The sequence below is a fragment of the Pocillopora damicornis genome, chromosome 13 (genome assembly GCF_964200805.1).
Source record: "Pocillopora damicornis chromosome 13, jaPocDami1.2, whole genome shotgun sequence".
Taxonomy (NCBI): Eukaryota; Metazoa; Cnidaria; class Anthozoa; order Scleractinia; family Pocilloporidae; genus Pocillopora; species Pocillopora damicornis.
In genome coordinates, this window is record NC_142682.1 from 393706 (window position 1) to 420000 (window position 26295).

Genomic DNA, 26295 nt, shown 5'->3' on the forward strand with positions numbered 1-26295 from the left:
TGTGGTTTATAGTAAAAAAATGAATAATAACTAGTTACCTGTCTTTGTGGGTAAAAGTGCTGGATATTCACTTCGCCACTTTTCGGCTCGGTAAATATCCACCACTATTCACCTCCACTTCGGTGAATAATTATTAACTAATGTTAAAAGTATTTTCAGTTAGTTAAATAGTTGTCGGGAAAATTGGGGCTGGAAATGTGACCGCTAGTAGCATTAATGGATTCTCCAGTAGGGTTGCAGGCTGAAAAAGAGAGGAGTTTTTAGTCACTCTATCGATTTATTACTGTAGACGAAAGAACTGGATAATGAAGAACTTAAAATTGTTTTTTATACTTGTTGTTATCATGTCTTTAAAAATGATAAAAGTTTTAGCAATGTCGAATTGAAAATGTGCTACGCACCAACTCAATCATTATCGTTAGTAATAAGTAAGAAATCCTTTCGACTTAAATACGAAACAAAACTATTCATTAAAATATAGAAATATAAAAAGATTATCAGTACTTACGATCACTTGTCACTAGAGTCAAGGAGGCAACTGCAACAAATACAAGGATTAGAAACAGTTCATCCCAAATGCAAGGAAGTTCGATGTTATCTGAGCCAAGGGGGAAAGTGGACAAAGCTCCTGTCGACTTCTCTTAGAAGTTGTAAATTGTAATGGTTTCTATGTGAGACCACAGAGAATTCTCAGCTGAATTTTGGACTACGAGCCTCCATTAAAACTGACTCCTCCGTGTATTTTCTGAGCACCTGATCTCTTAAACTGGTTTAAGGCTAGCATTTAAAGGTTTTTTGTGAGACGCAAGTTTATTGCAAGATTTTTAGCTCAGTTGTGTTCCCATATGGATGCTGTAGGTAAGAAAACTTTTAATACTTGTTATTAATGAAGGCCACTCAGGATTGTAATCCTAACTCACATTAGACGCCTCTCAAGTGGGTGAGAGAGCTGGAGTTTACTGTGAAGTGAAGGTAGATCCTTTCGACTTTCGAGAAATTGTCGATCCTAACCTATAAAATAGACCTTTCTTGCAGATTTTAACCGACGGAGCTGCCTGTATGGCATGGCATCTTGTAAGACAGGAGCAACACCAAAATTTCACAGGCTTTCACTGGTTAGACCGCTGGGAATTTTTAACTAAAAATTCCCAAGAGATTATAGATATGCCCTGAACATGTGTCCTGAACATGTGCCCTGAACATGTGCCCTGAACATGTGCCCTGAACATCCTCTTGTTCCCTTCTCTTTCTAGTAAGTCCTCCACGTGAGAAAAGTTTCTAACAAGCCTCTCTTCCAGGAAAACCCCTCCACCTGCTCTTTAATTTATATTCTTTCTATAAACCGTTGAAACGGTTCAAGTTATTAGTGTACTTAATAAGAAAACATGAGGTCAGTATGAAATAATAAAGTTTGTCTTGTCATACTTGAGGAACGCTTTAGTTTAGAGAGTTCGACACAGACTTTGGGATATCAGCTCCATCGATGTTGCGCAAGAAGCACCACGCTACCATTAAGCCACAGCATACAAATAATAGTGTAAACTAGTCAAGTATGGATGTTTTACAGAATCCTGGGGTCAGACTTGTTCACACCTTTTTTACATTATACTGAAGAATATTCAACAATTGTTATCCAACGTACATCGCCGAAAGGAAGCGGTAAGGGTAGTGGTGCAAGGTATTATGGCCAATTTCAGTAAGAAATAAAGCGAAACAATTCAATTGAAAACTACTTTATTGTACTTTAAACATCGAATTATACAAACATGTACTGTGAGCCCAGGCGAACCAGGTTAAATGACAACTACGGGCTATTGTCGTACTTTCGCACAATCTGTTAGTTTCACCCAATTAAACCTCACTGGATAAATCATCCATCAAATCGTTTTATAACATAGCTAGTAAATTTGTCTAATCAAATTCAATTGCGCGAGCATGCTTCATATTCTTATTGTGCACGCTCATGACGTCAGCAAACATATCCCTCGAGATCCCTCGGCTACGCCTCGAGCAACTCTTACGCATCTTTCGTGCTCTCCAAACTTCCCGCGTGCTTCATATCTCGATGAACGCACGCTGATGTATGAACCAATTGTTAATTGGTGTCATGACATAGGGCAGAAGAATTACTGTGTCCGTTGTGGAAATGACTCAAAAGGGCCGCTCATTATTCATCCCCTGAGGGAAAAGGAAGGTGGGATGATTTGAGTTGTGATCCCCTTTTGTTATCCCTGAAAACTCCTCCCTCAAAATGGAAAAGATTGTGAGCCCACAATCCCGTAAAGCGGCTAGTAGGTGAGCTCGCTTGAGTTTTTCGGCGGTCATCGAGGAAAAAAATCAATTGACTACAACCCAATGAGGCTTTTTAGGGCCTAAATATGCATGGAATGAAACAATTGATCCAAATAATTGTAAACTGGTTTAGAATCCCAACTGACAGGAAGCACACCAGTTGGTTATTGTAAGAGTGCATCTGAAGAGTTGAACTCGAAGCAACGGAGAAAATAAATCGTTGAGTAGCAAGGTGGAGACCGTGGAGGACCTGGACGTGAACGAGCATTTCGAGTCTAGCAGTGTAACCACTCGACCACACCCACCGCCTTCTGGGTTGTCGTAACTCATGTTCAAGTGTTGGGTGCAAATCCGTTTTTATTTCTTTGCTGGTTTTCTTCCATTTCAGTGCCTTCGTTACTCGGAGAAATGATTCTCTTGTTCTTTTTAACTGTTGAATAAGCAATGTTTCAAATTACGGGATGTTGCACTCTTCAATTTATTCTAACGTCGAGAGCAGGTTTGAGGGCAGAATCCCAAGAGAGGAATACGGTTCGAATTTTGGTACCGCTATGAATGGTTTACTTCCCATGCCAATTGCCTCCATTAAAACTCTCCCGAGGATTAAAGACATAGAGAGTTTCTTCCCAAATAATAGCGGGTACCACGTTTGGCACTACGAAAATATTTCTTAAAATCCGCCCAGATAAAGACCTCTAACACTTCCGGAAGTGTCTACGATCCCCTGAGGAACGGCAAATGCGAGACTTCGTAGAGCCCTCTAATGCAGCCCACTAGTTCTCTCCACTAAAACTTTTAGCACCCCTCAAAGAAATTTCAAGGAGTAGACCGGCCTAATCATCTATCGTCGTCATAAGAAATCTCAAAAGTAAGGTATCCTACCCAGCACAGGACGAACTGGGAGGTGATTGTTGCATCATACCCTTCTCACATAAGGAAAGGAAGCGAACGGACTCACCGTGACGATGGCAAGAGTAAACCATTATAAAGACGAGTAGAACAAAAGCCACACTACCCAATGCTATACTACGGAGGCACCTGCCGATAAGGATTTCTTTGGCACTACAAATAATTGAAATTGTTTAGAAAGTCTTTAAGAACTGCTTACTTAAGTAATAGCATATCATGATCATTGATTGTCAAAGATATGTAGGTTAAAGATCTCTAATAATCTCAGTCACTTAATATAGAAGGTCGTCAACAAACCTCACCCCACCCCTTGGATTTATCGCACTTATGAATCATTTCAAAGAACTGATTGTCATCCTGTAATGGGCTCACAAAGAACAGGGTCGTTTTAAGGGTTAAGGTACTTTTGGCGAGAACCGAGATTTGTTACTTCGAAATAAGATAGTTAAAATAAAAACGTCTTTGTATATTAAATATTTTCTTTGAAAGCTAAGTACCCCCCAGCCACCAACATTATTTTGTTCATTGAACGTAACACACTATTGCAATTGTAAAAAAGTAATCAAGGATGTTTGGCAGAGCTTACATGTTGTCTCTTATTTGGAACCAGTCACTGAAAGAGCAAAGCATTTCAAGATAATTTCAGGGTTAAGACGATGAAAGAGGTTGGTGACTGCGGTTTAATTGTTCTAATTAAAACAAACGTCTGATTAATCTGAAATATTCAGTGCAAAGAAAGTTTACAGAGTACTTACAACTCGTCGTAGTTGCCATTTTTGAATCAGTTCTTATTTTTGATTCAGTACTTGTTGTTGTTTCGTTCGTCGCTTTTGTCTCTGTTGAAAATTCTGCTTCAAATCCACGAGCAACTGTTTGCCCAGGATGAAACATCACAGACAATTGGTTTCCAGTCGAGAACTGAAGCTCATTCCGTGGCGACCCCTGACAAAATCGCCCCAGTAAGGGCGAACCTGTTGACCCACCATCATAAAGCTCCACATAAGAACAAGAGTCCGAACAAGGACTGGCTGAACACTCGCTTAAGGCAAAGTCAGTAAACTCAAACTGTATCTTTTTGTGAACTGGTGCGGTAATTTTCCAGGTACAGTTTCTGGAAGCAGTGTAATTACTCTTTGGGTAGTTGGTGCTGCTTATTTTGCCGCTGCCTGAGAGAGGAATTGCTTCCCTTGGACAAACTGTAAAAAAGACAATGCCTATGTGAATGTGGGAGACTAATCATGGATTGATGTGGAAGAGAAGCTACGCATATGGCACTCAAAAAGGAGATTGACTTTGGGCAGTGCACAATTGCACAAAAAAAATATATTGAAGATGGTGATCTCAGACCAATGTAGTAAGGAACCTGCTATCTGATAGCCCGGGGAAGGGATGAAGGGAGTTTTGTGGGGAAACTATCATGGTTTTGAGGTGGAGTAGATGGGTTAGTCGTCGCCAACAGAGTTTAAATGGGAAACATTACAAAGTTGACTGCCAATTAGCTGCCACTAAGGGCGGAATATAAGAATATTACAGAATATCAGAGATCGGGTAAATTTTGTTGGTAAGCAACCAAAATGCTCCATCCCCCCTCCCCTTCGTGGTGATGATTAATTACTGTTCCTTAATAAGTAGAAGAGAAGAGTATATGTCTTTTATTAATTTTTTGTGGCAGTTAAGCAGCAAACAAGCGGTGTCACTTGATACGATCTCTTAGATGTACCAAAGTTGTTTTCTCTACTTACTTACTTACACTCCACTGTGGTTAACTGGTTGATTTCCAATACAGTCTACAGCTCCTTTTCCGTATGTTGACGAGTTTAAACATATATCAGTGTAACCGACATGGAATATAAAAAGCTTGCGTCCGAGTGAAAGGCTTGAATACATTCAATTTTCTTTCTACAGACTATAGCTGTTCATAGATTGTCTACCTCATTATTTTCAGGTTATACTCAACAAAATTCTCGCTTACTTCAATAGAGTACATGCTCAGTACACTTCTATACATGTTTCATAAACTACACCTGAAGAAAAAGCTCTTACGTGAATCTCCATCTATTGCCTGAAAGGTTGCATTGAACCCTTTGTTTACAAGGCCGGTGAGCGATTCAAATCTCACTTGAATGACATTTCCCTCGGAGTACACAGGATGGGGAAGCTTTTGACCACAGATCTTAAAGTCATTAGGTTTTCCTCCATGAGAGGCAACGTTTGTGATAAAGACTCGGGCACTATTTGCTGCCGCTCCAACACAGTCATCGTTTTCACCTGCTACCAGGGTAAAGTTCAAGAAGGTTAGTTTGATGATTTTCCCAGCGGGTACTGTGATATTCCAGGTACAAATCCTGTTTGCGTCATAGTTGTTGGGAAAATTGGGGCTGGAAATGTGACCACTAGTAGCAGTAATGGATTCTCCAGGAGGGATGCAGGCTGAAAAGGAGAGCATCCTTAAGTCACTGTTTTGATTTCTTACTACAGCAGAAAGAGAATTGAAAATGTGTTTTATACTATTGTCACCAAATTATTAGTAGTACAAAGAAATGCTGTGGACTGAAATACAAAACTGCAAAACCGCCGTTTAAAATGCAGAAATATAGAAAGGTTATCAATACTTACGACCACTTGTCACAGGAGTCACGGAGGCAGCTGCAACAGATACAAAGAATGAACATGTGATAACGTTTCTCAACTCAAGGATTAGAAACAGTCCATCCCAAATGCAAATGAGGAAAAGGGAAAAGGAGAGAAAGCTCCCTGGGCTACGATATTTCTATTTAAAGCCACAAGAAGTTCTGATTTTTAACTTTGAGCATTCAACAAAAAACTTAGTATTTTCTGAGCCACTTGAATGAGAGATGTAAAGGATATAATTGACAAAGAGATCCTTCAGACTCGAAGCTGTAAAATGGTCTTTTCTCAAGGATTTTATCGTAACCCAGCCCGTTCCAGGTGTTCAGTTACGATGCGCAATAGTAAACAGTGCGATGGTAGCGATTAGGAGTAAAAAAACAAAAAAACCAGGAAGGTCTGGGTCTGGTCTGTATAATTCCGAATTCGCTGATTAAAAGTTAATATGCTCTCCCTTTTAGAGACCAGATTTTCCCCCACAATCTCTATGATTCGCCGATCACACCTATTCGATTTTTCTACAAGGCAAATTTTTTTCTATTACACTTCGGTGAGAGGCCAATGTGAAACGACTCAATTGTCTGACAATTCAGTGTTTAACATTATTACTGTCTTCTCTACGGTAGGCACTGAAAAAAACAATCCCAACGATAGATATGGAAATAGATTGTTGCGCCGCGTAAGAAATTTTAATTCTTGTCTTCAGGTTGATTTTCGTGTATCTTCATTTGGCCATCTTTTCTCACATATTTACCATGTCTTGAGGTTCCACAAATTTCATTTGACCCTTATTTTTTTTCACGCAATTACCTTGTGAGCTATTTCGCTTCTGGTATGGCTGCTTGAATCCAATATACTAGTCGGGTGGTTAAATCTAAGTACTTGCTCAGGCACAGATCGAATATTCATTCTGTGATGTTTTTTTTAATGGTCGGCTGCAACTTGAAACCTCTTCTTTTGCCGGTTGTTATTACACATATAGTTGGACTAGCGCATTAAAAGTTAATAATCAACTGGTCATTCAAGGGTTCGTCACGCAATATTGGAAGGAGATAGCAGTTCTCATGCCATAATGAAGCTCTAAGGAGCCCCTAATTTTTTCCTGTCTTCATTTGTCATTTAATTTTCTTGGCTAATTACAAGAATAGCTTGTTTGACGGGCGAAAGTATTGGGTCACCATCAAAGTGATCATTTTCCACGTCTCCGGAAGTCATATATATCATCAACTGTTGCCGGACATCAATTTCGTAATACGTCAGAAATAAATGCCTCTTTAAGTCAACGCCGTACTTGAGCATAAAAATCAATTTTTGCATGAGAGAGTAAAATACACTTTCCATTAATACCTTGCAATCTAATACTCTAAGGATGTCAAGTATCTTCCAGTCCTGACCAAACATATTTCAAAGGATCAAATATTTCCGCAATGAGCTTTAGGGTGGTTAATATTCGTGCGAAATCTTTGTAAACAAAAATTTTGAGATGTAAAATAAGAACCTCCTGCAAGTAAGTTTTCGATTCGATCGATGAAAAAGTGGGACCGCGAACAGCAAGCTAACCCTGAGGAAGAGGAAAACAACGTGTGAAGAATAATAAGACACTAAGGTTAAATGCGATTATATTACGGATTAAAAATGCGTATTAGAGGTCGGAGAACGTGGTGAAGTCAAGAACAGAATGATAACAAAAACTTCTGGCCTGTAAAACCAAACAGATCTGACTTCTAGATGCCTGCGTTGCACGTATAATGAGTGAAGTGACAACAGAATAAATCATTCGCATGAAAAAATCCTCACTCACCAGAAATAGCAACCACGATCCAGACGGGAATCATGACGGTATTCAAACTGATCGCTGTCTTTAGATGCTCGCTCCTCTTCACATTGAAAAATCGACAAGGTCCAAATCAACTGAGCGAGGTGGGCGAGTATTTTCTGTTTAACTGTGGACCTGTGAAAAACATACTGAGAGTCGACAGAGCGAAAAAAGCCTGGCAAGACCCTGGACGTCAAATAACAACTACAATTTTACGATTTCAGTTTTTCAGCCTTAATACGAGTCCGTATTCCTCGAATAACGTCTAACGCTCTGATAAGCGCCCCTCCCCTCCCACTTCAATTAAGCGTCAATCACACCGGGTTCAGTACAGGAGATAAATAAGCGCTCCCTTTGATTACGCATCCTCCTTCTATTAAGTGGTCCTCTCCTTAGCGACGGCGCATTGGGATTTTCGGTTTTTATGCCAGAAACTTGGCTGGTGATAAAACCCGAATAGTCACCGAATACTGCGAATAGTCGCAAATAGTGACGAATAGTCGCGAATAGCGACGAATAGTAGCGAATAGTCACGATTAGTGACGAATATATATTGATTGTTAAGTTTTCGGTAAAATATCAAGTTCTTCTATTTGTCAGGCGCCCCTGAATATCATGTCGCGTTACCAACCCCGGTCTTCTACTGACCTGACTAGGACGTTTATTGTACAAAACAAAACACTCTACAGAGTGCACACTCGTGCCTAACCTGCTGCGAATAAGCTCTGGTATAGATATACTGCGCGCTTTGCATGGCTTTCTTCTGTAGTAACTTGTGTGACAATAGCAAGACATTTTATAGGTGTCCGAGGTCAAGACGTTCAATAATATATTAATCAAGTCTTATGTTTTTCATTTTTATAATAAGATAATAAGATATCTGGCGGAGTTTGAAGGAAATTGGAGTCGTGTTTTGCGGGGTTAGCCTAATTTTGGTTCTCCTACTAAAGAAAATGTTCGTTGTATGTGTTTTAATTGAGTTGTTTACTGTAACTTAATACCACAAATCGAGAGTTTGGGATGCCTGTGCCCTGAATATATGTTGGTGTTTTTGACTGGAGAAGCTTATCGACGTCTTCGTAGCAATCACATCTTGATCTTTTTTCAAATATGTTGATACCACATGATCCAAGTATTACGATCTACGCGCAAGTATGAATTCGTTAGCTAGAAAGCGTCGTGCGCCAGTTGCCTTATCAGCTCGTATGGGGCTTTCGTCGTTCTAGGCTCACAGCATTTCACTTTCTGTTAGGAACGGCTAGTTCTATTTTTATTTCATTATTAATTCATTTATTTTTACTATTCGCCAACATTCACAGTATTCGGTCGTTATTCGGGTTTTATCACTAGCCCAGAAACTTGGGTTTTTTGGTTTTAGTGTTCATTGCGGTTTACGGGTTTTCTGTTTTTCAGCATTTGGTTTCCGGTTTTCGTCAAAGTAATAAAGGGTTTTCGGATTTAGCGGGAAAACGCGGACGACCAAATTGTGATTGGTTTTGGTTTTGCAGCTGATTGGTGGAGAGAGTGGCGCGACTTTCCTGGACTCAGAATCACAGAGCTAAGTAAAGCATAATCAATGAAATCTTGACTACTTTCGACACTAAATTGAAAATTGCTCTAATAAGTTACTTGTGAATGGGCTTTCCAATGTTTCCACACTTTTTGTTAAGGGTCTGGGGAGAGTCTAACTACGGGCAGATGGACACGATCTTCTCCATACTATCCCTCGGGCCAAGTCTCCTAAATCTCTGCCAAACTTAGTTGGTGAAAGACTTGAAAACATTGCAAGCTTGCAATCCCGTGAAGTGACTGGTAGATGAATTTGGTTTAAGTCAGTTTTCGGCGGTCTTTGATGAAAAAAATATTTAGACCCCTCCCTGAATGAGGCTTTTGAGTGCCTTAATATACACAGAATGAAACAAATAATCCAAATAGATATAAACCGGTTTAAAATCCCGACTGACAGGAAGTTGACAAGATGGTTATTTTGTGAGTGCAGCTGAGAAGCTAAACTCGAAGCATTGGAGAAAATAAAAACATTGAGTGGCAGGGTGGAGACCGTGGAGGACCTGGACCTAAACGGGCACCAGACTTCAGGTCCAGGATCACACCGCCTTCTAAGTTGTTGTAAATCATGTTCAGTTATCAGGTGCAGAGCCATTGTTATTTTCCTTGGTGCCTTTTTCCATTTCAGTACCTTCATGACTCGGAGATGTACTTCTGTTCTTTTAACTGTTGAGAACAATCAATGTTTCAAATTAAGATAGCATTAGACGCCCCAGGATTTTGCAATCTTAAATTTTATTCTGATGTCGAGAGCAGGTTCCTGATTGCGATGATTGCCTCCTGAAACGCTCCCCTGTGGACCAGAGACACGGAAATTTTTCTTCCCAAGTGATTTACGGTACTACACATGGCACCATGAAAAATACTTCTTGAGATCCGTCCAGATAACGACCTCTGATACTCCCACGAGTGTCTGAGATCCCTAAAAGAAAGTCTATCAGCTAAATTGAGAGAGTGATTATTTTGCACCTTTTTAGTTTAAGGAATGAGATTCGGCACCAAAAAATTGTCTTCTTCACTACAAGCAAAAGAGGCAAAGCAATAGATTTTTAAACCATACCAATCCATTCAGTTTTTCCAAGTCGACTTAGTTTAGTATCCTGCTAGCCATACAAGGATACTCTGCAACAATTTTTTTTGCAATCCACTGCTGCTCAGAGTACTTTGGGCTGCTGGTGAGATATCCCTTCTAGATATCCAACTCTACTGAGGCAGAGAACTGTACAAAAAAAAAAAGCAAATGAGCAAATCAATTTGTTGTTAGTGAACAGCAAATTTTTGCAACTACAAAGTTGCAAAATATATGTAAGCAAACTGAGCATAAAAAACACAATAATGGTGATAATCAATGATGTATTTTCACCAAACTGTATATGTACTTATCAAGAAAAGAAATCATACCTCTATGGACTTCAGTTTTAGTTCAGTATTCATGAATTAATAAGGATTGCTAGTAGACTTAAAAAACAAAACAAAAAAAAGTTTCTTACCCTCAATGGTAGTTGGAATTTTGAAAGCCATCCAGGAGGAACCTATAGGTAAATATTTGTTTTCAAAAAAATTAAACTGTCTGATAACATCCTATCAATTCACTAATATTTTAATTTACCAGATTTAAACATTGGGTTTACTTTGTTTTGCGCATGGTGCAAGTAAATACATATCTAATATATTTCAATAAAAATAAAGCAAATCTCACCATTTTTGTAGGTGCCCCCGAGATTTCTCATCTTTAACTGACCAACTGGCACCTTGTGCGTTTTCCTTTGGGATAAAATCGAAAGAAAGTAATCGATAATGTACTCTTCCCCATCTTGCTAAGTTTAATCTATAAGAACTTACTTAGACAAAATATGCTCAGTTCTATGGCCTCGCCTTCTGGAACTTTACTAGGAGAGAACACATCAATGCGATCTTTGAAGGTCTGAATATCGGAAATCCGAAACCGTTTTGCACGTCTCATCTGCGAGTAAAAAATCAAACAAGCCCTGATCAGACTCTGAGTGGGGTTGAAGACAAGAAAACAAGGACCCATTTATTTTCTTTATTTAACATGATCTTTTTATGGTTTCTCGCCGGAGATATCCAGCTCCAGTTTTAATATTTCTGTATGTGATGAAGTGTGCAATCAAACACCCCTAAACGAAGACCCAAGAAGACCCGAAATTGAAGACCCCTTATTTTCTTTATCAATAATGATAGAGGATGTGATCAAACGCGAACTAAGTGCCTATAAGAACCATGTTCATTTATTAGATTCTTCCCAATGCTTTCAAGTCAGCACAAGTTAGTTTAAAATTGAGGGCCTTTCAGTCGATCCACTGACGTCAAAGCGCGCTATAGTTAGTTTTTTCATCAGCCGGCTTCTTTTCTGTTCTTCAAAATTCCATAAGAAAACCTCTCCTAAACATCCTCGGCCGATAAGCTTTTTCACTTGAAGCTTATTGCATTCAAAAAGCAGAATGTCCCGCAATGCAACACGAGCTTTTTGTCTAGAAGCTTTGGCAACTGGAATGGTGCAGACATGCGCAGACTGTTTTGCCAAAACCAAATAAAGAAGAAGGAAGAAAACCTACCTTCACGCAACACTGAAGTTAGGGCATTTGACTCGCTGGACCGGCTTGTATGAAGAGCAGCTGGACTAGCAACGCCGTAACACCTAGCGTCAGCCATGCCTGGGTCTAGAATATCACTTTTTTTATGAATTGTATGTTTTCATTCCTCAATGAAGGAATAGAACTCAATAGCTTTTGATAAAAGCTCGCTTTAGGCTAAGTTTTTTTTTTGCGAAAACTGATTCGACACGTTTAAGGTCTCTTGATATGAAGCATAATTCCTTCCGGTTAAAATACACTTGAAAAAAATATTAGTGAATTATTTCCGATTTCTTGGATTCCGTCGTTGTTTTCAGTATAAAACAGATACAAATCCTGTTTGCGTCATAGTTGTTGGGAAAATTGGGGCTGGAAATTTGACCATTAGAAGCATTAATGGATTCTCCAGGAGGGATGCAGGCTGAAAAGGAGAGCATCTTTAAGTCACTGTTTTGATTTCTTACTACAGCAGAAAGAGAATTGAAAATGTGTTTTATACTATTGTCACCATATTATTAGTAGTAAAGAGAAATGCTGTGGACTGAAATACAAAACTGCAAAACCGCCGTTTAAAATGCAGAAATATAAAAAGGTTATCAATACTTACGACCACTTGTCACAAGAGTCAGGGAGACAGCTGCAACAGATACAAAGAATGAACATGTGAAAACGTTTCTCAACTCAAGGATTAGAAACAGTCCATCCCAAATGCAAATGAGGAAAAGGGAAAAGGAGAGAAAGCTCCCTGGGTTACGATATTTCTATTTAAAGCCACAAGAAGTTCTCGGCTGATTTTTTAACTTTGAGCATTAAAAAAGAAAAAAAACACCGTTTTTTCTGGGCCACTTGAACGCTTTTTTTTTCACGGTCAGGCGAGAAGCCTGTTTGAAAAAATAGTTACTGTCTGCTGTACGGCAAGCTTTGAAAAAAATAACTACTTCCGTTCAGCTGAAAATAATTCGCTTGTTCAATCGGTAAAATTCTCTCTTTTAAAAGACAATGTGTAGATGTTTTAAAGTTTATAAGACGCTCATTACATTTACTTGAATTTTCCTGCAAAAAAAGTTTTATTTTCAATTGTTTTAATTTAGCAGACGCGAGCAAAGGGATCACGTTGAATTGATTTTTATGGTGAACCCTCACCCTAACCAGAATACACCTTTATAGACCTCACAAACGAAGAGGAAACGCACAGAAGAAAGCTCAACTGCAAGGAAACGGGCTTCAAAGTCTTAAACGGGTTAAAATCGGCAAGGACAGCAGTCCCAACGATAGATATGGAAACATTTTGTCACGACGCGTAAGCGATTTTAATTCTTGTCTTCAGGTTGATTTTCGTGTATCTTCATTTGGCCATTTTTTTCACAATTTACCATGTTTTGAGGTTTTACATATTTCATTGGATTTGACCTTTAATTTTTTTTTAACGCAGTTACCATGTGAGCTATTTCGCTTCTGGTTTGGCTGCTTGAATCCAATATATTTGTCAGAACTTTAAGGCGATTAAATTCAATTACTTGCTTGGGCACAGATAGAATTTTATATAACAATTTGGCCATATTGTTCAACGTTTTTTCAATGTTCTGCTGTCACTTCAAACCTCATTATTACGCATATGGTTTAGATTTGTGTTATTGGGCCATCGCTCTAGAAGTTAATGATCAACTGGTGTCCAAAGGTTCGTCACGCAATATTGAGAGGAGATGGCATTTCTCGTGCCATGAGAAAGCTCCAAGGAGCCCCTAATTTTCTCTTGTCTTTATTTTTCATTTCATGTTTTCTGGCCCATTACAAGACTAGCTTGCGTGACGGGAAAAAAGTGATGGGTCACCGTCAAATTTATCATTTTTCACGTCCCCAGAAGTAAAGTTAATTTCCTCATACTTCAGAAATAAATGTCTCTTGAAGTTGACGCTTTCTTTATCTACATTCCGCCGTATTTGGGCATAAAAATCAATGTACGTGTCGTGGTTCAATTTTATCCTTGGTTCAAATTTCATTTTCCTTTGTTTCAAACTCATTATCATACATTGCAATACCCCAAAACAAAAGAAAATAAAATTTGAACCAAGGATAAAATTGAACCACAACATATGCATCAGAGTAAAATACACTTTCCATTAATACCTTGAAATCTAATACTCTAATTATCTTTTAGTCCTGCCAAAACATATTTCAAAGGATCAAATATTGGGCATTGAAACCATCTGGGTTGAAATTATTAACACTAAAGCTAAAAATATCCTTTGTTGTTGTGCCTATTAGCACCCGTCTTTCAACCCTGTAAGGTTTAAGGAATATTTTGAGTCAATTTTATCTCAGTTATCACAAGAAAATAAGAATATCTTCCTTACGGGAGACTTAATTATAATTAACCTATTAAACTGCAAAAGCCATCCGGAATCCAATGATTTCCTGCCAATGCTGAACTCTTATTTTCTTCTTTCCTATATTTTACAACCAACACATATTACTGAAAGATCTGCAACCCTAATCGATAACATATTTGCAAATACTTATGCTGCAAATGCTACTATAGTGTAACTTAGACCTAAGAATCTTCGATCATCTTCCCCAATTTTTGATTTTAGATAATGTTAAGGTAAATTGTAAAACTCTAAACTATTATAAAATTGATTATTCTAAGTTTGAAGAAGAAAAATTTATCAATGATTTCTCACTTCTTGATTGGGCTAACATTTTTAATAATAATTTAGATGCTAGCACTAAATTTGATGTTTTTTATGAATGATCAAATCTCCCAGTTTATTAACTGTCATGCACCATGCAGGAAGCTCTCAAAGCATGAAATAAAATTATCTACTAAAGCATGGATCACAAAAGACATACTTGCTAAGATAAGATACAGTCATAAGCTCTATTCCCAGATTATGAAAAGTAAGCAACCAGATCCAAATCTGATATATCTTCACAAGAAATTCAGGAAAAGTGTTGTCAAAGATATCAAATGATGATTATTTCCTCTGTGGCATTTTTCCAAATTAACTTAAATTGCCAAAAGTTATGCCAGTTGCAATAAAGAACAATATCAGTGCCACCTGTTTTTAGCAAAATATATGAAAAAGCTATGTATAAGCACCTCTATGGTTATCTTGAATGTCATAATATTTTCTACTCACTTCAGTTTGGCTTAAGGCAGAAGTGTTCAACTAATCACTCACTCATAAGTATCACTCAATCTCTTTGTTACTCAATTGACAACAATGAGTTTGGCTGTGGTATTTTCATTGATTCAAAAAAGCCTTTGATACAGTAATTCATTCTATTCTTTTGTTGAAATTGCATCTTGTAGAGTAAGAGGTAAGTCTATGATTAGTTTCAATCTTATCAGTATCCAACAGAGAACAATTTGTGGGTATCAATGGGCATGACTCTGATTTCCTATCTGCTACTAGTGGGGTTCCTCAAGGATCTGTTCTTGGTCCTTTATTGTTGTTGTTATAAATAAATGACTTGCCTGATGCCTCAAAATTCCTTACCTTTCACCTATTTGCTGATGAAACTAACATATATTGCTCTTATAGGAACCTTAATGATCTCGAAACAAAGTTAAATCATGAGCTAGATCAGTTGTTGAGTGCATGGATGAAATCTAGCAGACTAGCACGTAGTATTCTTAAAACTAATTTTATTCTCTTTCGTTCTAAAAATTGAAACCACACAAGTTACTTAGTTTAAAGATTAATGGTGTGAATATCCAACAAGTTTCCACAGTTAAATATCTAGGTGTTACCTTTAACTAAAATCCGACATGGAAGAATCATATTGATAAACTTTGCCTAAAACTGTCATAAACTGTAGAAATCTTCTCAAAATTGAGGTACTATGTTGGCTTTGATATACTTTGTATGCTTTACTATTCACTAATCCAGCTCTTTCTCACTTATGTTATCCCAGTTTGGGGTTAATAACATATCCAACTTATTTAAAGCCAGTGATTAATTTTCAAAAGTGTATAGTCAGAATTGTAACATTTTTTGAATCTGTATCACATTCAGAACCACTGCTAAAATCTCTGAACCTCTTCAAATTTTCTGATATAATTCATTTTGAGATTCTTTCTTTTGTCTATTAGTGGTCTCACAAAATAACTCCTCCTTGTTTTACTGATTACTTTAAGCCAATATCTTCTGTTCATTCATTTTATACACATCAATCACTGAAAGAGAATCTGTTGGTAAATCCAGTTCAAACAACTCAATGTGGTATTCGTTCTCTTCGTTATACTGGTACCACACTCTGGAATTCATCACCAATTAATGTTAAACAAATCACTCCCTTTTTCAGATTTCATGAAAATATAAAGAATTCTATGATTGACGGTTATAATAGTGTCATTAATTCTTAAATAGTTTGTAAATAAATTTTAAATCTTAGTAGTTTGTATCAAAAGTAATACTTTTTTATTTAAATTGTTATTAATACTGTATTCCTTTTTATTTAATTATTTACTTTGGGACACCCACTTGATTAGTTCCTAGAACTATTTGGGTGTCCCAAACTCCACACAATTAACATAGTATTTAAGAGCTAATGTCAGCATGCATCAAACAAACAGCGGTAAGTCCCCCAAATTTGTTTCCCCTCTTACTTTTATATTTTGTAGCCAATATGTTCTAATAATTGTGGTGTAGTTGTTTTGTAAAAATATATTTTAGTTTTCGAGAAATAATTTTTTTCGTTCGACCGCTCAAATATGCAAATTTTCACCGTGAATATTACACGAGTTGTGTGACCTCATGTAACGAATGTACTAGACCTACGGCATTTCTGTGAACATAGTCCTTTGTTTTATTTAACGGTGGCGACAAGTAGGCGCACCATGAACATTTCATAGTCGCTATCAAGTACATTTTGCCGGACTCTGAGTTCGTCTCAAGATAGAACAACACAAATACACAAGGAAATTTTTACAATAACTTTATAACCATCCTTTGGTCTTTTAAAAGCTTGAAGCTCAGTAGATTGTGTTATATCGGTCATTGTTAAAACTGTCTTTGTTTTGATGCTACTTTTCGACATAGGAAAAGTATGTCGGACAAAAATACTCACCAAAAAATAAATATTTCTTTGGCAGCTTCAATAACGACAGGGGATTAAGTTTAGATGATAAAACAAAGGATTACGTTTACATAAATACCGTAGGTCTAGTACATTCGTTACATGAGGTCACATAACTTTGTAACTAACATAAATTTGAGCGGTCGAACGAAAAAAGTTATTTCTCGAAAACTAAAATATATTTTCGCAAAAAAAACTACACCACAATTATTAGAACATATTGGGCTACAAAATATGAAAGTAGGAGGGAAAACGAATTTTGGGCGACTTGCCACAACATTTCAAATTTGCGCGATGGATGCTGACATCGTCTCTTAATTATTCTTTTCTTCCTGTCCTTCTTTATATCCAAGATATCTTTAGTAACAATGAATTGTAAGTTATTTTGGTTTCGTTTTTCATTTTCTTATTATATTGTATTCTTTATATTGATGCTTGTAACGCTACTGTAATTATTACAATCTTCTATAATACCCTGTATTCGAGTGAGTTTAAATAAAATTGAATTGAATTAAATTACATTAGGGTTAATTCTCGTGACGTACGAATTGATATAAAGAAAAATCTTTGTAAATTAAAATTTTGAGACGTTAAACTAAGAACCTCTTGAAAGAAAGTTTTCAACCGGATCGATGAAAAAGTGGGACCGCGAACACTAAGCTAACCCTAAGGAAGAGGAAAATAATGTGGGAAGAACAATGAGACACTGAGGTTAAGTGAGATTAAATTACGAACTAAAAATGCACATTAGAAGTCATAAGACATAGCGATGTCAAGAACAGAAGGATAACAAAAACTTCTGGCCTGTAAAACCAAACAGATCTGACTTCTAGATGCCTTTGTTGTACGTATGATTTGTGAAGTGACAACAGTATTAATCATTCGTATAGAAGAATTCTCACTCACCAGAAAGAGTAACCACGATCCAGGCGGAAATCATGACGGTATTCAAACTGATCGCTGTCTTAAGATGCTCGCTCTTCTTCACATTGAGTAATCGACGAGGTCTAAATCAACTGAGCGAGATAAGCTTGTGTTTTCTGTTTAACTGCAGACCTGTGAAAACACACTGAGAGTAGACAGAACGAACAAAGTCTGGAGAGAACCTGGACGTCAAATACAACTCCGTATTCCTCGAATATGAGCCCACGCTCACGCTCTCCCGTCACGCTCGCCCTTTCCCCCACCTCCCTTCCCCCCCCCCTCCCCCCCGCCTTGTCTCTCACTTTCTCAGATGGCAGGGTTACAATGAAAACCGGGTTACACTTTGCCACTTTAATTATAACTTTTTAAGCTTGAACTACAGCGGGTTACAGAACAGGATAAAAAAAAGCGCCCCCCTTGATTAAGCATTCTCCTTCCAATGAGCGCTCCTCCTCTTAGCGAGAGAGCATTGCGATTTTCGGTTTACTAGAAAACCTCGGTTTTTCGGTTTTGGTGTTCACTGCGGTTTGCGGATTTTCAGTTTTTTAGCATTTAGTTTTTAGTTTTCGTCAAAATAACAAAGAGTTTTCGGATTTGGCATCCGATGTGGTTTTCGTTTTTAATGACTTCAACAATTCGTATGAAAAATTTTTACAAGAAATTAATCAGTCTAGCCTGAGAGCACGCCGAATAAATGATATGCTCAAATTAGTTTTTCTAGTATTAAACAATGCTGCACCTAGTTATATTTCTGATCTTTTAACCGAGCGCTAAACCAGCATTAGTTTACGAGGCAAACGCAGTCTAGTTATCCCATGTGTAAATACAAAAAATTATGGTCTTCATTCATTTCGATATAATGCCAGCAAACCATGGAACTTATTGCCAGATAATGTCCGTGTGTCTACTTATTTTGCTGCATTCAAAATTGCACTAAAAACTGTTCAACTGGATAATGTATGCTGTTCTTTTTGAGACCAATGTTAAATTCTGAAATTAACTGTACATACATGCATATTTTTATCTATATTTACTTTTTACCTTATTTAATTTTTATGTATTCATCTATTTATTTCACCTTTCTTTGGAGATATCAGCAATTTTGCTATCAACAAATTCGAAGTTTAATAAAGTCTTTGTATTGTCTTCGACACTTTTTTTTACTAAGGAGCGATTCGTGTAGGGAATACTAACAATGATCACCCTCTAATACTTAATTATGCCCTCCACAGACCACAGCTTAGCACACACCGACACAAACTGCCTGTTGCGTCCAAAATTCCTCGAAACGCACAGTCTTTCAAGTACATCACAATAGCTCTGTCTCAGTATGACTTAACAAACATTCGGTCACTAACGACAACAACAAATACTATACTCTTAGATGACTGAGTCCTTACTAAAGGAAAATATCTTTAACAGCCAACAAGAACTCATAGTAACACAGACAAAACTACGGAAAGCGCGGGAAAACGCGGACGACCGAATTGTGATTGGTTTAAGTTTTTCAGCTGATTGGTGGAGAGTGTGGCGCGACTTTTCTGGACTCAGAATCACAGCCCAAAGTGAAGCATAATAGATAAAATCTCAAATTACTTTCGACACTGAATTGAAAATTGCTCTAATTAGTTTTAGTTATACGTGAATAGGGTTTCCTATGTTTCCACACTCTTTGTCAAAGGTCTGGGTAGAGTCTAACTACGGGCAGATAGACACGATCTTCTCTATTCTATTCCTCGGGCCAATTCTCCTAAATCTCTGCAAAACTTGGGCGGTCATTGAGGAAAAAAAATGATTAGACCACTCCCCGAATGAGACTTTTAAGTGCCTTAATACACACAACATAAAACAAAAAATCCAAATAGATATAAACTGGTTTAAGATCCGGACTGGCAGGAAGTAGACAAGTTCAAATCATGCTCAGGCTTCAGGTGCAGATACTTTGTTATTTTCCTTTGTGCATTTTTCCATTTCATTGCCTTCATCACTCGGAGATGTACTTCTCCTGTTCTTTTTAACTGTTGAGAACAAGCAATATTTCAAATTGAGATGGTATTAAGTGCCGCGGGATGTTGCATTCTTTAATTTATTTTGATGTCGGGAGCAGGTTCCTATTTGTAATGATTGACTCCTGAAACACTCCCATGAGGACCAAAGAAATAGAAATTTTTATTCTAAAATAATTATGGGCACCACACATGGCACCAGGAAAAACACTTCTTAAGATCCGACCAGATTACGACCTCTGAAACTCCCAAGAGTCTCTGAGATCCCCAGAAGAAAGTCTACCAGTCAAATTGAGAATTAGTAGAATCCTTAATGTAGCTCGCTATTTCTCTCCACTAATACTTTTAGCACACTTCAAATATATTCAGGGATCAGACTCGCCATATCGTCTATCCTCATAATAAGAGATCTTAAAGTTATGGTCTCCTACCAAGCACAGGACGAACTGGGAGGTAATTATTGCACCAGACCCACTTTCCCGTAAGGACAGGAAGCGATCGAACTCACCAATGAAAAGATAATATACTGCTATGAAGACGAGTAGAAGAAAGACCACACAACCCAATCCTATTCCTATAGCAGCCGCTGTCGATAAGGATCCCTCTGGCGCTACAATTTAAAATGAAAATTGGAAAGTCTTTAAGAACCGCTTAAATTAGTGATAACATATGATGATCATTGATTGAAAAACATAATAAGGTGGAATAATATCACTCAATAATTTCGTTAATTATGTAATCCGTCAACACTCAGAGACCGAAACTAATTCATTGCTTAATTGAGGGTAAAATTCAACCCCACCCCACGGAGTTCTCGCACCATTAAAAGAAGATCTGATTGTCAGCCTGTGATGGGTTCACAAGATTAAGTGCGTTTTGAGGGTTAAGGCACTTTTGGCGAAAAACAAGGTTTGTTACTACGAAATAACACAGCTCTCAACTTGCTTTGCATATTCATCAATACGATCTCTGCAGATCTAAAGATATCTGGAAACCCGGAAGCGTTTAGGAATTACATCTCATCTGCGAGTAAAGGATAAAAAAGTTAATCCCCTTGAAAGTTAATGATGTTACAATGACGGAAGATTTAGATATTGCCGAAAACATGAATTCTAATTATTCGTCCGTCTTTACATCTGAGGATGATGCAACGTCGTGGATCTCAAACTGTCAACTATCCAATGTAATGTAAACGAAATTAACTACCTTCTTACGAAACTAAACTCGCACAAGTCCCACGGGCCTGATTCTTTCACCGCACGTGCTGAAAGGTGCGCCGTCGAGTTAGCGACCTCTCTTCGCTCATCAGCCCCTTCGATACTAGCCAGGTTCCGTTGGCGTGTAAAATAGCCGATATTGTCCCCGTCCACAAGAAGGGTAAAAAAGACTGCAGAGAGCCTCGGAACTTTCGGCAGATCTCGCTTACCTTGATTGTGTGCAATTTGGATTTCTTGAAACGAAGTCCACTTAAACGCAATTACTACCTTGATTTAACGACTGGGCGACATTCAGAAACAGATTGAAACCAACAGATTTTTTTTTCCCAAGCATTCGATTCTCTACACTACGAACGATTACTGCTTAAGCTAAAGTGGTATGAGATTGATGGACCCCATCTGTTTTAGTTCAGAAATTTCGTAACTGGCCGCCTGAAACGCGTCGTGGTGCGTGGCACTTATTCTTCGTGGTTTCTTGTGTAATCTGATGTTGCCTATGGCACAATCCTGGGTCCTTTTCTTTTTTTTAATATATTTTTATAACATAAACTCAAATATCTCGTCCAAGATGAAGTTGCTCGCCAACGACACAAAGATACATCGAGGACTTTCAAACATAAAAAAAGAAACGCAGGAGCTACAGTCCGACACCGACCAGCTAGCAGCATGGACTGAGAAATAAAGTCGGCTCTTCAATCTCGACAAATGCGAGTTAATGCAAATAACGCATGAGGGTTTTCCAATACACCCAAACCGCTACGAATCGTTCTACGGAAGTCGATTCGCGGTTAATCCGTCTTGTTATACCGGAAATCTGATAAACCATCTCTCATTAGATGGAAACGCATACCGGAAGTAAATTCGCAAGTAACTGTCATGGGTTGTTGAAAATGTTGTCGAATCGACTCAATTCGACTCGAATCGAACGACTCGTATACCAGAAGTCGATTGACTCGATCGAACGACTCGTCACAGTTGATGTCAAACCGTCATACCGGAAGTCGATTTGCAAGACACTTAGAAAATATTCCGCAAGAAATTACGAAGGGGGGATGGAGATGTTGTCTAATCGTAGACGAATCGTAGCCGTTTCACGTCTCAAGAACACGGAAGGTTCATGTTGTCATTTTCTTTTTTCTACTCTTCATTATCACACATTGCTCACGCCCCTTTACTTCAGGTATGTTAACGCACAATTCGACTTCCGGTATACCATGATACTTATTTTCACACATTGCTTACCACCCTCCACTTCCGGTATGTTAACACACTATTCGACTTCCGGTGTGAAGATTCGTCAACGACCGTAGACGAATCGTAGCGGTTTGGGTGAAATCGTTACCAACTCGCTGAGTTCAAGTCTTAAAACCGTTAACAGTGCTGAAGACCTAGGCGTTGTGATCACTTCGGACCCAACATAGAGCAAACGCGTTAATGCGGTGATCAACAAAGCCGACAAAATATTCGGTTTTCATTCAGTGGACCCATCGGGTCCAGAGGCTTCCCCTACGCTTTACAACCTCTTGTACAAGATGATATACGAAGAGCGCCTGAGGAGGCTGAATGGCTTACACCGGAATCTTGCAGACTTTACCTCTCTCTTCTAGAATGCTACAAGCCAGAATTAGCTTAAATAATCCAAAGTATCTCTTAAACTAGGAAAGTGTAACGCTTCCAAATATCCTTTCGCCGTCCGTATGCGGTACAAGAATGGGAACAGTCTACCGCGACCCGTGGTCGAAGCCAGTAATTTTAAAAAACGGACCGGCCTAAGCCTCTTTTGACTTAGTCTCTTGGCTTTTTTGATGAATATTTTACTGTGTATAGACTAAAAGATAAATAGATATTTATCATTTTCTTTTAAGATCAAACGTCATAGGGCAAACCTCTGTTTCATCCTTTGCAAGATGTATTTTATTTTGATTTTGTTTTTGTATCCTAAATAAAACATGTTGGGGTACCTACCACTGGTAGCCGCAGATTCACTCGTCGCTTTTATTTCTGTAAAAGATGGTGGTGACGTTGTTGTTGAAGGTGACGTTGTTGTTGAAGGTGACGTTGTTGTTGAAGGTGATATTGTTGTTGAAGGTGATATTATTGTTGAAGGTGACGTTGTTGTTGAAGGTGACGTTGTTGTTGAAGGTGATATTGTTGTTGAAGGTGACGTTGTTGTTGAAGGTGACGTTGTTGTTGAAGGTGATATTGTTGTTGAAGGTGATATTGTTGTTGAAGGTGATGTTGTTGTTGAAGGTGACGTTGTTGTTGAAGGTGATATTGTTGTTGAAGGTGACGTTGTTGTTGAAGGTGACGTTGTTGTTGAAGGTGATATTGTTGTTGAAGGTGATATTGTTGTTGAAGGTGATGTTGTTGTTGTGAGAGACAGCACTGAATATTCTGCTTCAAAACCACGAGCAACTGTTTGTCCGGGATGGAACATCACAAACATTTGGCTTCCATTCGAGAAATGAGACTTATTCCAAGACGACCCCTGACAAAATCGCCCCAGCAAACGAGAACTTGTTGAACCACCATCATAAAGCTCCACATAAGAACAAGAGTCCGAACAAGGATTGGCTGAACACTCACTTAAGACAAAGTCAGTAAACGTAAACTTTACAATTTTGTCAGCTGGCGCGGTAATGTTCCAGGTACAATTTCTGGACGCAGTGTAGTTACTCTTTGGGTAGTTTGTGCTGCTTATTTTTCCGCTGCCTGAGAGAGGAATTGCTTCCTTGGGACAAACTGTGTACAATAAAAAAAGCATGTGAGTGTGGGAGAAGAAGCATAGGCTGTTTCAGGCGTTCAGTTGGTAAAACACAATGCCATATTGAACTGCGTGAGAGTAACAGAGGAGTGAAAAAACGAGGGAGAGGTGGGTCATGTTGTGTAATTAACTTCTTCTTTTCCCGACTAGACCCAAACCTCACTCTCTTTTTTACTACGCCACTACTATTTTGCCTCTGTCTGTTTCGCTCTGTTTGACTAACTAGAACTCTGGGAATAGGCCAGAATGAACATGGATTGGTGATAGATATATAGTTTCCTTCACAGATTCCGTCAAAATCCGCATGGTAAGAACAAAAAAGTGGCACACGAGGCGCAGCCAAGTGTCACTGATGACCACAGTTTGACATCATCTGGCATCTCTTTCTCAACAGACACACGGCAATGTGGAATCTAATTGTTTCATATACGGTGAAGAAGCAAACTGTCGTAAATGGTGATGTCATTTATGCCTCTGTTCTCCAATAGCTGATAAATAACAACCAATCGAAATGCTTACCATACAACTGTTGACTCGACTAATGGTCAAAGTCTATACAAACCAAAGCGGCTCAAAACCATACCCTTTACGGTGATATATTCCAGTATGGCTTTTACAAGGGAGTAGCCCCAAGGCAATAATATGAATATTTGAAACTCGTTACGGTGACCAATTTACATTGTCAACTCAGTTAATGAAACCAAATTATCTTCTTATACTCCGCGACCGACGCAGCACCACAGTTTCTTTGGAAACCTACTACCTTTATTCAATTAAGGTTGGCATGGCTTCTCAGTACATCACCGCTTACACTATACATCAGAGATGTTCGCATTCATCCTGAGTTGATAACAGAGAGAACCTCCACTCTTATTGACTAAGCTCCTTATTATTACTTGCGTGGGTGAGTTTATTGCATGTAACACATTCTCTCAGAGAACTCTTAGATCTTAGGAAGTTGTTTTCTCTACTTACTTGGAGGACTGTAGTTCAACAGCTTGTAAGTTGCCCCAAATCCGTCATAATCCATGTTTGTATCATCGGACACAAACACCACCCTCAAGCTTTCGTGCAGTGAATAAAACTTTACAGGAATAAACCTTGGTGTACCACATAGTTTTGCAGGCAGCGCTTGATTACTAAAGCTATTCTGAACTTCCATATAATCACACGAGCAGGCAGCGCCACCACAACGTTCAAGATTATAGTCTGGTATTGTGAGCTCAACACGGTATCCTTGTTTCCCTGTAATATTCCAGCTACATGTCTGGTTGAATGGATAGTTTCTTGGATTAAAGGGAGAGGAGAAAGAACCTGAAGTTTCATCGAGGATCATATCTGCTGGGCACGCTGAAAAAAGGAACAAAGACTGTGTCAAGCTTCAAAACGTGTTTTAGTTTTAATTTTACACTCCGCTGTGGTTAACTGGTTGATTTTTAATACCTATAGCTCCTTTTTCGTATGTTGACGGGTTTAAAATAAATCAATGTAGCGGACATGAAATATAAATAGCTTGCATCCGAGTTAAAGGCTTGAATACATTCAATTTTCTTTCTACAGACTATAGCTGTTCAAAGATTGTCTACCTCATTATTTTCAGGCTATACTCAACAACATTGTCGCTTAGCTCAATAGTGTATATGCTCGGTACACCTCTATACTTCCTTCATAAAGTACCCCTGAAGAAAAAGCTCTTACGTGAATCTCCATCTATTGCCTCAAAGGTTGCATTGAACCCTTTGTTTACAAGGCCGGCACGAGATTCAAATCTCACTTGAATGGCATTTCCCTCGGAGTACACAGGAGGGGGAAGCTTTTGACCACAGATCTTAAAGTCATCAGGTTTTCCTCCATGAGAAGCATCGTCTGTGATAAAGACTCGGGCACTATCTGCTGCCGCTCCAGCACAGTCATCGTTTTCGCCTGCTACCAGGGTAAAGTTCAAGAAGGTCAGTTTGATGATTTTCCCACTGGGTACTGTGATATTCCAGGTACAAATCTTGTTTTGATCATAGTTGTTGGGAAAGTTGGGGCTGGAAATGTGACCACTACTAGCATTAATGGATTCTCCAAGAAGGGTGCAGGCTGAAAAAGAAACACATCTTTCAGTTACTCTGTTGGTTTCTTACTGCAAACAAAAGAATTTAAGGAAATAGAAATTGAAAATTTATTGCAAATTAGCACCTTCGATACCATATCTTTACTAAGAATGAGAATTCTAGTTGACTTAAGACGAAAACTGTCGATTAAAATGTAGACATGTAAGACGAACATTTATACTTACGATCACTTGTCACCAGAGTCAGGGAGGCAACTGCAACAAATACAAAGAACGAACATGTGAACACGTGTCTCAACGTAAGTAGTAGAAACAGTTCATCCCAGATGCTAAAAAGTTTGAGGTCATCTGAGCAAAAGGGGACAGCATAGAAAACTCCCTAAGCTGCGATAGCTCTATTTATACCACAAAGAATTCTGAGCTGATTTTTAACTTGTT

The 26295-nt window shown here is 38.4% G+C and overlaps 3 protein-coding genes across 5 annotated transcripts in view; all 3 read right to left on the reverse strand.

The window, feature by feature from the left end:
• Positions 1–2483: 2483 nt before the first annotated feature.
• Positions 2484–17968, reverse strand: LOC149034889 (dorsal-ventral patterning tolloid-like protein 1). Of its 2 annotated transcripts, none has more exons than XM_089192803.1 (5): positions 17794–17968; positions 5818–5847; positions 5245–5631; positions 3957–4397; positions 2484–2722 (listed from the first exon to the last, which is right to left on the reverse strand). In XM_089192803.1, exons 1-5 carry the CDS (start codon positions 17825–17827, stop codon positions 2625–2627), a joined length of 990 nt encoding a protein of 329 aa, XP_089048929.1. In that variant the 5' UTR covers positions 17828–17968; the 3' UTR covers positions 2484–2624. The 2 variants fall into 2 exon arrangements, with proteins under 2 accessions (XP_089048929.1, XP_089048928.1); XM_089192802.1 differs by lacking the exon at positions 17794–17968 and adding an exon at positions 7631–7920.
• LOC113676813 (cubilin) overlaps positions 7674–26295 on the reverse strand; it is a 79247-nt gene continuing 60625 nt past the window's right edge. The window contains exons 10-13 of one of the 2 annotated variants that reach the window (XR_016182624.1): positions 10702–10743; positions 10272–10430; positions 9843–9877; positions 7674–7780 (exon numbers count right to left, since the gene is read on the reverse strand). The gene's annotated coding sequence lies outside the window, so the exon portion shown is untranslated. Of the gene's footprint in view, positions 7781–8887; positions 9878–10271; positions 10431–10701; positions 10744–26295 lie in introns of those variants that run through there. The other variant, XR_016182623.1, reaches the window with a different exon arrangement.
• LOC149034890 (CUB domain-containing protein 2-like) overlaps positions 18405–26295 on the reverse strand; it is a 13117-nt gene continuing 5226 nt past the window's right edge. The window contains exons 2-7 of the mRNA XM_089192759.1: positions 26083–26112; positions 25497–25883; positions 24774–25148; positions 23000–23776; positions 20326–20427; positions 18405–19829 (exon numbers count right to left, since the gene is read on the reverse strand). Of these exons, the coding sequence (XP_089048885.1) occupies positions 19732–19829; positions 20326–20427; positions 23000–23776; positions 24774–25148; positions 25497–25883; positions 26083–26112 (1769 nt within the window). The 3' untranslated portion in view covers positions 18405–19731. The remainder of the gene's footprint in view (positions 19830–20325; positions 20428–22999; positions 23777–24773; positions 25149–25496; positions 25884–26082; positions 26113–26295) is intronic.

Coding starts and splice junctions, on each gene's coding strand:
- LOC149034889 (XM_089192803.1), bottom strand. CDS start 17,827: ATGATTTCCGCCTGGATCGTGGTTACTCTTTCTG. Junction 4,398..5,244: donor GGCAATAGATGGAGATTCAC/GTAAGAGCTTTT, acceptor TCTTTTTTACAG/TTTGTCCAAGGGAAGCAATT. Junction 2,723..3,956: donor AATGGCAACTACGACGAGTT/GTAAGTACTCTG, acceptor CTTATTCAACAG/TTAAAAAGAACAAGAGAATC.